General features: G+C 38.9%; 1 protein-coding gene across 12 annotated transcripts in view; it reads right to left on the bottom strand.

Annotated features, from left to right (window-relative positions):
* The window catches only part of KCNIP4 (potassium voltage-gated channel interacting protein 4), a 274262-nt gene that overhangs the window by 19290 nt on the left and 242158 nt on the right, over positions 1-12814 (bottom strand). For all 12 annotated transcript variants that reach the window (XM_054172364.1, XM_054172361.1, XM_054172358.1 and 9 more), the window contains one exon: positions 8338-8462. In XM_054172364.1, coding sequence (XP_054028339.1) covers positions 8338-8462 — 125 coding nt within the window. The remainder of the gene's footprint in view (positions 1-8337; positions 8463-12814) is intronic.

Genomic DNA, 12814 nt, shown 5'->3' with positions numbered 1-12814 from the left:
AGAAGAGGATGTTCTTTTCACCACAGTTGATGTGGTGGGGGACAAACCAGCCAAACAAAATATAATTGTTAAGTTTCTATCTAGAGCTTTGGAAGCCTTAAGCAGGCATCCTTATAGAGAAGTATACATGAAGAGGGTCAAAAAATCTTCATGACATTTGGGCTAGAGTGGGCATCTAGAGTGGGTGAATCTACAGAGATAGTTAAAAACTGATAACCAAACTTCCCATTACTTGCTGGTGTCAACTTGAATCTGATTTTGCATCTTCTCAGTTGGTTTATGTGGCATCACTCTTCTTTCTCATCCCTCCTTGGAGGAAGGAAACAAACATTACCTGCTTTCAATTTTTTCTAACGGTAACAAATCACCCACTGTGCTCTGATTTTTACATGGACTCAGTACTTAGCACATGGAGAGGACTGACAAAAAGTTTATGACCTAAAAACTTAGGAAAGAGGTGAAAAAAAGAATGTGAGAAGAACTAGGTTATTCAGCAAGACAATACGGAAGCTGTTGAACCTAGATTTCTGGCCTGTTGATCCAGCTTTATTAGCCTGTGCAATACTCTTCCCATGCACCCAGTGCTTAGTGCTGGCACTGGCAATCACAAGCACAATCTTGTGTCTGCTGCTCTGCTACCTATGATGGTGCATGCCAGACAGTGTGCCAGAGGCAAATACTGCCGTGCCCAGCTACCACGGGGTTACTTGTGAAAATATTCTTCACATTTCTTTTGGTGAGCCCATGGTGAGGTGGGTCACAGTGTCAGAGATGCATAGATGGAGCAGAGAAATGATTGTTAGACATACCATACAGAGTGGTTCCCAGACCAGTGCTATTTTGAGGCATGGGGTTACTCTCATTTCCACTTGATGGATATGGAGCTTGGCCTTGGGGGGTAACAGTCTCACTCAAACATACTGCTCACAGAACACACACCTCGCTCTTAATGCTGAGGAATTCAGTGTTCATTTTGCTCTCCTGCAAGGATGAACTTTGCTATCTCCAGTTCCTGGGAAAGTTCAGTTTCCCACAACTACCAGCCCCCCTACTGGTGCTCCCCACTTTGTTCCCAGGGCGCATTTGAGGAGGCTTTGATCAAAGGCTGAGAAGCAATCTCTCAGATAGCCAAGGACACTCTAAAAGGTTTTGGTTGTCAGACCAGAGACATTAAATTAGGCAGTTGTCAATGCAGAGCCCATGCAGGCATTGGAGCACTAGTATAATGGTCTCTTGCAACCCAGAAGGCTTTTTAGTGTGATAGTTAAGGCTTTTAAAGGTGTGTGGCAGTTAATAAGCCAGCCTTAGAGCCAAAAGGCTAGAGTCTTTAGACTTCTAGTTTCATGCTGTGTTTACTGAATCATGCTGTCTTCTAAGTTATTTGCTTCTATTTCTTCTGCTATACTCACCGTACCTAAGGTCCTTGAAGTATATTTCACACTGGAATTGATTGGGTTGAATAAATTCCCTAACTTGGAAGTTAACATGAGAATCGCTCTCATAATGGGAGTGAAGAGCAGCTGTGCAAATGTCCAGCTGATCTAAAGAATGTGGGCTCTGCTAGACACTGGATTTTACACTTTTCACTCAAAGGTAAATGCAGGTTGGCTCAAGCCTTGTCATACATTTCCATGACACTGAAATATGTGACCTGGAAACTTTGTCACTTGTGCTTTGCTGCTTTATTTGGAGATTTACAAGTGTTTATTTTTTAGCACAGATGTAATGCTAAAGGCATTTCTCATTGGAAATTAACTGTATTGAAATCAAGAAAAGAGTTTTGCTGGTTTCACTGCTTTGTGATGAAACCTATGTGTCGCTGCTTTGGGGTAAATTGATCAGGAACTAAAAAAACAATATATAAATTATACAGATCCAAAACTACCTGGAAATTCCTGGGATCCAGAACATATCCCTGAGTCCAGCACAAAGAAGATTTTGTCTATAAAGTTTTGAAGTAGTCAGGACCCAAGCTGTCAAACTGCACTATCCAGAAGTATCACCAGAAGACAACAGATGAAGAAAAGGAGACCAGTGAGAAAAAAGAAAGTGTCTAATCACTAGATTTTTAAATAACATCACTGGTGGTGCATTGCACCAAACTTTACTTCTCTAATGTTTATGATTACCCAAGAAACCAAAATCCAACAACTGCACAAAACTCAAGCGCCAAGCTTTGTAATTCTTAGTCAAGATGCAGCCAAAAAAAAGTAACTGCCCTGAACCGTAGCCAAAGAAGATATTCTGCTGCTCATATTCTAGTTCATAAACATTTATATTCCTCAGATATTACATAATGATGCACATGAAAGCTCTGTGGTAGAAAACAGCTCCACCAGCAGAGTAGAGAGAGCAGCTGGAGAGCAGAGCAGAAGGTACACTGTGCATCAAGTGTCAGCCTGGCATGACTGATGGCACGCCTTACAGCATCCCTGCTGGGACCATACCAGAGCAGAGGACAGAGCACTGGCAGTGCTAAACAGGATGGACTGGTAAACACACAGAGCAATACAATTCCACCAAAATATAATATTGATGTTTTTAGAGCAAAGAATTTTAGAGGTACTTGGTATTTTGCACCACTATTGATAATTGGTGCTTAAAATCCCACTCTTCCTGCATGCCTCTTAATTAGTGATTTGGCATCTTCATTTCCCAGAGACAATTCAAGAGTAAGCAATCACTAATACAAAACCAGTCCTTGGCATGCTAGATGACAGTTTTTCCCTAGTGAACACAACATGAACTATCTCCACGAACAGCAGTAAGTCATGAGATGAATAGAAGTGTGGGGACTGAGTTCATTATTAACTTTCAAAAAGAAGATTTCAATCTGTGCCAGCAACTGCGAGACTAATTGAAATGGGAACCTCCACTGAATGCATTAAGGTCTGTAAATTAGTGAGGACTGACAACTATATGCCAGGCCTGTCAAACTGTACTGCCAAATCATTTTTACTCTCATATCTGAAAAGTTTCAAGTTTCTCAACAAACTCCTGAATGAAAAACAGAATGGCTCTGTAAGCACTACTTATGGCTCAGCTTGTTGAAAGGTTTAGCATAGCCTTGTTTGAAATATGGAGAAGTCCCTTCTAAGCCCAGGGCTTTTGAAAGAACTTCTGCCTTGCTGAGGTTTGTTTGGGTTAGTATTTTTTTTAAAGGTTTTCTCCAGTCATTGAAAGCTGAGAGAACAACAGACCTGAAGCACAACTTGTGAATAGTAACTCAGGTTTTAAAGCCAGAGGCTTGAGCTAAGTGCATTATGTATGTCTTCAGAAGCTCTCTCTAGACAGAAAAAAGATGATTTACAGAAGTCTGTCTACTGACAGCAGACATGGGATCCAGCTTCTAGGTTTGCTTGCTTGGAGAGTGTCATTATACTGCTGCCTATCTGTTACCTTATGAAAGCTAATCAAGTCACAGGAGTTTTCTAAAAGGAGATACTAATTGGAGATTAAATTACTTTTCTGATCTGAAAGTGGGCAGTTCACTCATGGAACTGTTCACCAAAAGAGAACTCTGAAGGCCACCCAGTCCAACTTATCAAAAGTATCCTAAGTATATTTTTACAGTTGGGTATGTAGATAGATCTTAGATAAATGCACATAACATGAACCATATGTTTTTATTTCCTAGTCATTAGACTGGAAATAGAATTAAATAGATAAACCAAGCATTTTCTCCTCATTATTTTTTTTTCTGTGTGAGGCTAACAGCAGAAGGAACAGAAGGGAAGGAATTTTCCAGAAAAGGACAGTAAGAATGGTTGTATTTTACTGTACAAACCTCAAATACTCTAGACAATCAATAAATGAGCTTTATAACCTATAAAATGAGTTTTCATTAAACTCTGTGAGGCTTAGAAATGCAGCATACAGGAACACAATGCTTCCATCAAACCATAATTGAAATGGGGAGGAAAAAAACTTTGAATAAATTAGCATATTTTGAGTTATGCACAAACATATCCTTACACAGATGGGCAGTGTGATGGGGGAGCCTAGCTCTGAGCTGTAACATTATCAGAGTTATTATCTTACTGTCATGGCTTGCCTCATTTGCTTTAGGGAATAAATAATGGGGAAGAAATGTATCTTACAAATGTTGCTTTCCCAATAAAGGTTACTAGTATAGTGATGCCTATCTGAAGCTACAGTATGTATCCAGGGACTTTTTTATGTGTGCATGACTTCAATTTGCACTTTCCCTGATAAAAATCACTTTTGGTTAAAATCACTTTTCCAGGCAAGTCTAATAGTTTCCCAATAGAGAGATGGGCAGAATTTTTGATGAGAAACAAACAAACAAACAAAATCAACCAAAATTAAAAGAGCATTAACTTTTAAGTTTAGCACAGGAGCATCTTTTGAGCAGCAAGAGCATTATCTAAGCATATTTCAAATGGAAATGTGCCGTAGCTCAGGGACATTTTTAGAACTGTGAGAAACCTATCAATGGACAAAAGAGAAAGAAAGACCACATGTTGAGTGCATGCTTGATAGTCCTTGCAATTTATTGTGAAGTACCACTTGTACTAGGCCTGCCACAGAGCCATTGGTTTGAAAGGTTAATGACTGCAGCAATCACAATTTCAATTTACAAGAAATGGGATGACAGGAAGCCAAATACAAAATGGAGAGGTCCCACTGCGATGGCAGCTGAGCAACAATTCATCAACAAGAGTGCAGGATCACTGTAAAACCAACGTGCTAGGCACACTCTTTTGAGCCTGGGCAGGCTGAGAAGGATAGTATAGAAGCTTGAAAATGGCTAAACTACTGAATACAGGCATAGGCTCTCCCTCAGTGCTTTTCCTTCTAATAGTTGTTAGGTCATCTGAAGGCACTTATCCCACCTCCTTCTGTCTGCTCCAGCATGTCTCCTCTTGTATTTTAAATGTTGGCTTTGACCACTACCAAAATAGCCCTTACCAAGAAGGGCACTTCAGTGCTCTCTGGGCCTTTCCTGCACTTAACCTCTACTTCTTGCTTCCTAGAGCATCAGTTGTACTACTACACTGTGATCTGAAGTTTGCAGGTGTGTACATACACACAGAGATGCTAAGATTCTATGATCCTTCTGCTTGAATGACTGTTTTCTGGATTTGGGGTATAATTTCCCTACACTGGAAGAATCAAATTGAAGAAAATGCATTTAGAAGATTACCTTTTAAATTTTGTATAAGTGAAAACCAGATAATGAATCAAACCAACCATAGAGAAATACAGGAGTGTTTGCTGCTTTCTCATCTGAGGTCAGTCAGAACTATATGTAAGCAATTTAAAGTCACAAATAATAAAGAACTGGATGTAAGCTGTGAGAAGGTCTGGTCATGCCTATCTCAGAACAGACATTCTTGTACTAGTCAGGATTCAGTGAAATCTTTGGGCTGGAGTGAGAATATATAGACAAAATCTTTTCAGTTAGGACAAGAAGAGACTAGGAAATGTGCATGTAAAACAGAGTCTCTTGGAGAAGTAATGGTATTAGTTACTCATTTTCTCACAGCAGAAATACTATAAATAACTTATTAAAATAAAAGGCAGCAGGATTGACACAGAAATGAATTCTTTTTCACAGAAGGCATAATTATGTATGGAGCTAATTTCCCACAGGATGCTGTAGATGTCAAAAATAGGTTCAAAAAGTAATTATCACAGTTTATGGAAGAAACTTTGGTTAAAGTATGTAAAATACAAAGATGAAGTTAAAACTTTCATCAGGGGAAGTAGTTCAGTAGCAGAATGCAAGGTGAGAGAGAAGTATGTTAGGGGAATTATCATTCTAAATTCCCCTTATTCTTTTTTTCCCTCCTGTACCTGGCCACTCTTGAAAAGAGGCTACTGAATGTATTTGGTTTGTGTGGCAAGGTTTTGATAATGGGATCACTAGAATCACCCCTTGTGGTCCAACACAGCCTGTGTCAGACAGCTTCAAGATGGGCCCACTGCTGGCCACAGCTGAGCTAATCAGCAACGGTGCTAACACCTCTGTGATAATGTATTTAAGAAGAGGAAAAAGTCGTTGCTCAAGAGCAATGGCAGCTGGAGAGATGAGTGAGAATATGCGAGAGAAACAACGCTGCAGACACCAAGGTCAGTGAAGGACGGGGAGGAGGTGCTCCAAGTGCCAGAGCAGAGATCCCCCTGCAACGTGTAGTGAAGACCATGGTGAGGCAGGCTGCTCCCCTGCTGCTCAGAGATCTGAAGCAGACCTGCCCTTCCAGATCTCTGAAGTCATTAGGGAAGTGTGATATAGCAGCAAATTTTGCAGTAGAAACTGATAAGAGACAAAACAAACCCCAACTCCACTGAAAGTTTTGAAATCCTTTGCTTCTGAAGTCTAATGCTTGGGCTAAAGACTACTGCTTTAACCTGATTTACTTTTATGACCTTCACTAGCCCTGGGCACACTTTACAGTATTTTTGAAAGTAATTGATAGTTTGGCAATTATGTAAAACACAAAACCTCAGCAGTTCATGCTCATTAGACCTAAGCAGTCACGATATGTCTACATGCATGTCTTGAATTATCATGTACTGATAAGGAAATGAAACACCTGAATAAAGATGTATTACTACACATTACCTCCAAAAATCCTTTGATGTAAGTAGGCCTTACAGCTTGGAACACAAAAGCATAGGAAGAGCTGGAATTCCTCCTTTCAAAAAACCAGTAAAATGGTAATACCTCCTTAGAACCCAATCTCTTTTCCCATACCTCATTTTATGCAGAGGATAATCGAGGTCTTTCATTTCTCAGACTCTAAAAATAATAATTCTTAGAGAAACAGACAGAAGGCTTATTATATCCACTATACTTTTTACCTTTTTGCCTCGGATAATTAGGGACATTAGTTCATGATTTGCAGTGCCTAGGGAATACTGCCATTAGCAGGGGAATGTTCTCTGGTACCCTGAGGAAATGAAAAGCTTTTAAGAGCAATCACTGTTAATCACTACTATGCCAACATTATATACCATCTGGAACTGAGGATGATATATAGACAGGACACAGTAAGTGACTGTATTTTACTTGCACTGTAAGCCCTCAATAAGAATGTACTTCTAAAACATCCCTTCTTGTTACGAATGCACGGCACCTAAGAATTCTGCAGGATTTACACCTCTTCTTGTACAAGCTGTTGAAGAGATCCTCTTTGATTCCATAGCTGAGCTTGCTTCAGTGTGGTTTCAGCATTATGATACTTCATTACATAATTTCATCTGAGTAGCAAATGCCAAGGGCAAGAAGAAGGCCCTTCTGCAAGGGTGAAAGAAAAACCGAATCGAAAGGTGATAAATGCAATTAAATTTATCTTTACATTCAGCTCAGCAGGAGCCTTAGCACCTGAACAGCCACAGCACTCACAGCTCTCTGCATAGAATAAAATTACACAGTGGTGATTTGCAAGCAATTGTTATTATTGATTATTTTTTTTTCACACCAAGTAAGTTCTATCCACTGTTAATTGCATGTAATAACCTACAGATTGTGGCTCATATAAAAGCAGAACAAACCAGGGAGAAAAGGACTATTTTATAAAGAAAATTGCTTTTTAAAAAAATGGTATTAATAAAACCAAGGGACGCTCTTGCTTTTGGTGTAGAGTCACAATTTAATACCAGCTAAAATCTTACTGTATCTTATTTCTCTGCTGTAGTAACCACAGACACCAACATCAAGGCCAGCACCACAGGACAGCAAGAACACACTGAAAAAGGAGGCAAACTGCACCCATATAGCAGGGTCCTCAGTGGTTAACTTTGCCAACTGAAAATATTGTCTGCCAGCAGAGCACAAATATCAGCAAAAACCCCCCAACTAATGACACCTAGTAAGGGGAACTAACAAGTTTATAGATTTGTAGAACTAGAAAGAACTGAAGAAACCATCTACTGCTGTTCAACAAACAAATAAACACCCCAACACAACCCAAACCTTCTAGTGCAATTTATGGCAATTACTTCTTGTGATAGCTGCTGTGAACACAAAAATCAAAATCTTTCCTCTTACTGACCAAATTATTTAGGACTTCTGTTCTTCTCCCATTAGTATATCTTTAGATAAACAGCCTCAACATAATTTTCAATCTGTTCTTGAACAAAGTGCTACTATATTAAGTTATCATTATTGCTTTCTGGGTATTTTCTATTTGTCTGCATTTTTGGTCATTAAACAGCCCAATTCTTGCAGAGTGATGTCTCCTCATCTTACCAGACATGCAGTATTTAGCTACTGAGTCCCTTATCTCCTCTGCTGCTCATTCTTACACTGCTGGGACTGCACTGGCTCATCCTATAAAGGATTGGTAAAATCAAAAAGGAAGAGCTTACATTCTTGAAACCTCTATATAAGATCTGAAGTTCCTTCTTTGTGAATTTACTCTGTGCTTCCAGCAGTTCAAGAGCTTCAGGTCTATGTCGTACTGTGGCCATTTCCATTTCATCTTCTACAGTGTCTGCAGAATACAAGAGACAGAGAAGCAAAGCTCAACAAGAAATGCAGGATGCAGAAATACCTAACCCTTGCAGAACAGCAGAGAAAAAAAAAAAGTTAAATGACATTCCTTAAAGAGCAGCTTTTGCAGCTTTGAGTTCAAAATGAAAATGTCATTTGCCTTGAAAGAGAAAGGGCATCTATCTGCTTCTGTGGCTGGACAGAGCAGGGGACAGCAACAGTGATCCAGTGCTCTGGGTATTACCACATCAATACAAATAGCAATAAACCAGAAAGGCAACACTCAGCAAGGACATGCATGACACTCAGTAGGACTGTTCTGCATCTGTCACCTTCTGATCAATGCAAAGAATTTTATTAGACTTTACTGACTCCAGAATGCTGAAATTTTTCCCTTGGTTAATTAGTGGATGTTAATTCACTGTATCAGACTGGGATTTTCAATGTTCTTTTACTATGAAATGGTGTCATGGAAACTGTGTGGGACTGATGCTACACATTCAACAGCAGACCTTACACCTTTGGTGTAACAAACCCTTCAGGGCAAATATGATTACCAATGGTGAGCAGCCTAAGGGAGGAACATGATGGTTTTAGTGACCTCATCATTAGCTGAAGAAGAATGTGGACATACACATTCAAGGCTTAACAGCTGAGTGCAGCCCTAAACCAAGGAAAGACAGCAATTTTATCCCAGATAGAGTTTCAAATGAGAAAGTTCAATAAAATAGCTAAAGAAACATATAATTTGTAAATTTTATATAGGGTGCCAGCCATATACCTGATCAAAACCATGAATGTGTACATCCATTTTAAGTACTCCCAGCATTAAACATAGTTTAAGTAGTACCTGAGGCTGATTCAATCAAATCACTGCCTTATTGTGGCTTAAGAATTACACCACCTATCAAAATGTGTAGAACACTTCCACAAAGCCAAAGATATATATTTTTCATTTCATCAGAGTATGGGACTCTGCCTTTTTAAAATAAGCCCAATTCCATTTTCATTACAGAGCAGTATTAGGTTACTCCATTAAAACATTATTATGCTTATACCTTCCCATATTTTTTTTTCTGCTGCAATGCAGTAAAAATAACCTTCAGCTACTTGGAAGAAATGTGGTATCAGGAGATACAATTCAGCTAAACAAAATGTGAACACCCTTTAAATTGCTGCAATATAGAAACTGCTTGCAGAAATCTTCACAAAATTGTAGGACCTTGTCTTTTCTTCTGCCAAAGAGACACTGCCATGAGAACTCATCTCAGGAAGATGGTCTCAGTGTCACCCAGATGATCTCAGTGTTACCCAGTCTTAGAATGTCCATGGTGTATTGGCTTATGGACAAACTAGAATATGTTTCTCTTTCATTTTTCTTTATAGATAACTTCATATGGCTTGTGGACCCCTAGCATCTTTATGAAAGCTTCCATTCTAAGCACTGTTGACAAAATACCTGATACAACTTCATGCTAACCTGTGTTTGATAACAATTTTAAAGGGCTCGTGTCTGAACTCACAAGACAGTAAAATTTCATGTGGTTTCTTCAAAAAGACATTATGAGGTGCCAAGAGGAAGTCCTGCCTTTAGAGATGAAATTGAAATAAAGCAGTTCCAGAGTTAAGGAGCTGTCTTCTTAATCTATGGGAGGTGCAGCAAAGTTCCACTTTAATAGTAAGAACATCCGTGGTTTATTTTGCACAGTTTCTAAAGCCATCGTGTTTTGAGGGATTAACTTTTAATGTTCTCTTTATAGCCACCAGCGTCTCTCTAACACTGTCATGCTGCAGATATGTGGCCAAACTTTTGTTTTTACCAACTGCAAGCCAGCACTAGGTGCTTACACTGAATTGGCAAAAGAATCAACCTGAGAACAAATATTGTTGAAAAGTCAGTTGTAGTTTATATTCCAAGAGTTACACGGGATGTAAATAGACTGTTACTTAGACAGAAAGGCACTGGAAATGAGCTCTCTAAGCACCCATTTGTGAAACAACTGGCTACCTAGAGACACATCTACAAGCTTTACTAGAAGCTAAATGAATACACATAATAAATGTGAGGCTAGAGATAAAGCCCAGAGAATGTGATGCTGAGCGCAATGTTTGGTATATCCTTAGTGCTAAACATTTTTATGGCCTTTTAATGATTCAGTAAAAATGCAGAAGACTGTAATGTGGTGATGATTGTGTCTTGCTGCTAAGGACGAGGTTCAGTTTAAACTATTCACTCTACTTCCATAGTCTCATACAGATCTAAACAAACAAAAACTAAGATCAGAGTAAACTTCCTTGTAAAGTGCCAACTACATTGATTAAAATACTAGAGCATTCAGGAGTCACTTGCAGGTCTGTAGTTTTTTTCTTCACATTTATGGCTGCTGTTACCCAGGCTGGAAAAAAATAATCTGTATTTTAAAATATGCAGGCAAAGTGGGTGAGAACACATTTATTTCCAGACATTACTGATTTCTATGGCATTAATGAAAAAAATAGCTATTTAAATTCTCTAGTTTCTTCAGCCTAAGGAAATTAAAGTTTTGTGGGTTTTTTTTTACTAGAAGCTAACACATCAACTGAAAAACAGAAATAAGTTCATATTCACTCATGAATGTATTAAATAAAATATTCTCACTGGTTTTATTTACAAGGAGCTTTCTTCTAGCTATATAGCAAAGGTAGTTTTTCATGTATTTGCATAAGAGCTATGCTTTGAACCTTGCATTCTTCATCAAAACCCAAAATGGTGAAAGCAATGCACAAGGCAGACATACCCTTCAACAATGGCAGCTGCAGAACCACGTCCAAAGCTAGGGCTCAGTTCGTACCTGTGACAATTGTGCACATAAACCTTTCCAAAACCTTTCTCGACTCTAGTCCTATCTCTAGTACATGCATGTAGCTAAGGAGGATGGATTCAAGTCTAAGCCTACTAGGCTAAAGCACACAAATAAGAAAAAGGTATTGTTTGCCCTACTGTGCTCAATGGGAACACTGAAATAGGATTATTTTTATTTTCAGGTAACATTTGTCTGCACAGAGTGCTAGAAGCTAAGTGCAGATGTGCAAATTCAGGCTAGGCATCTTTCAAAAAATCACTTGTTATCAAAATATTTCCCCATACTATTTCCAGGGAATTCACATTATTATTGTAGGTAGTGCTGGCTTCATTCCTAGTACGTGATAATGTTGCTTCTTTCAGGCTACCTGAAATCGAACAGCCCATTATATCAAACCTGGAAAACAACAGTGTGGCTACACTGATATGATTATTTCATATAATATTTTCATTTAATGTTACATTCTTACTTAATATAGCATTTCATTATTGATGAAAGCACAGAGAAACATGCTCAATGCATCATTCTTTACTGCTTGGTTGTCAAATAGGAAGTATTTGACTTCTCTTCTGGTTTAGAAAAGACCTCCAGCAAGAAAATGCAAGCTTTCTATATTCAGTTATTGACATTGACTTTAAATATTTTTGTATTACTTGTGCAGACAAAAAGCTTGCATAAAAACATGCAAGGAATAAGGATGTGTTGCTCTCCAAGCAGCTTCAAACAAACAGATCAAATCTTCTATCTCTTCTGTTTCCACTGTCTACTCTATACCCTGTCGCTGGAAGTGTTGAAGGCCAGTTTGGATGGGGCTTTGAGGAACCTGATCTATTGAAAGATGTCTCTACCCATGGCAGAGGGGTTGGAGCTTGGTGGTTTTAAAGCTCTCCTCCAACCCAAGCTATTCTGTGGTTCCTTGTGTATTCTAAGGCTATGTTACTCAGGCCACACAATTGAAAACAGCTTCTACAGAATTAATTACTACCAGGTGTCACAACATTAACCAACCTGTTTAAGCCATCCTATTTTCAAGTAAAACACATCAGCTGAAGCCATCCTGAAAAAACCCCATTGTGCATCCACATCTTTAGTCTTTTTCATCTTTGAGTCATCAAGTGTTTAGAAAGGAACCCATGTACCACAGTGATCTCGATAGAAAAGTAGATGAAAGGCAGTGAAGTCTGACAGCAAAAAGAAAGCCTACCTTTGTACTGCTGAAGTCTGGGCACTTATTAGGGGCCTGTGTCAAGGTGTGTATGCATATGTGTGGGGATGGACCTCTGGCTCTCTCTCCCCCTTTTTAAAATCCGTTAGCTACCCTGGAATGATTTTCTGTCCTCACAGCACATCAAGACATTAAATGTAGTGTCAGTGTGCTTTTCCTTTATCTTCACATTCACAGGTTTGATTTTGTTGTTTGTTTGTTTTGAATCTCATTATTGCTTTTTCTCTCAGACACAAACTTTTAGTTCTGTTGCCTATAATACTTTGATGCTTTCTAGTCAAAACC

The sequence above is a fragment of the Dryobates pubescens genome, chromosome 23 (assembly GCF_014839835.1).
Source record: "Dryobates pubescens isolate bDryPub1 chromosome 23, bDryPub1.pri, whole genome shotgun sequence".
NCBI classification, from domain to species: Eukaryota; Metazoa; Chordata; class Aves; order Piciformes; family Picidae; genus Dryobates; species Dryobates pubescens.
Note: the sequence above shows the minus strand (reverse complement) of the source record. Positions and strands in the feature narration are given on the sequence as shown.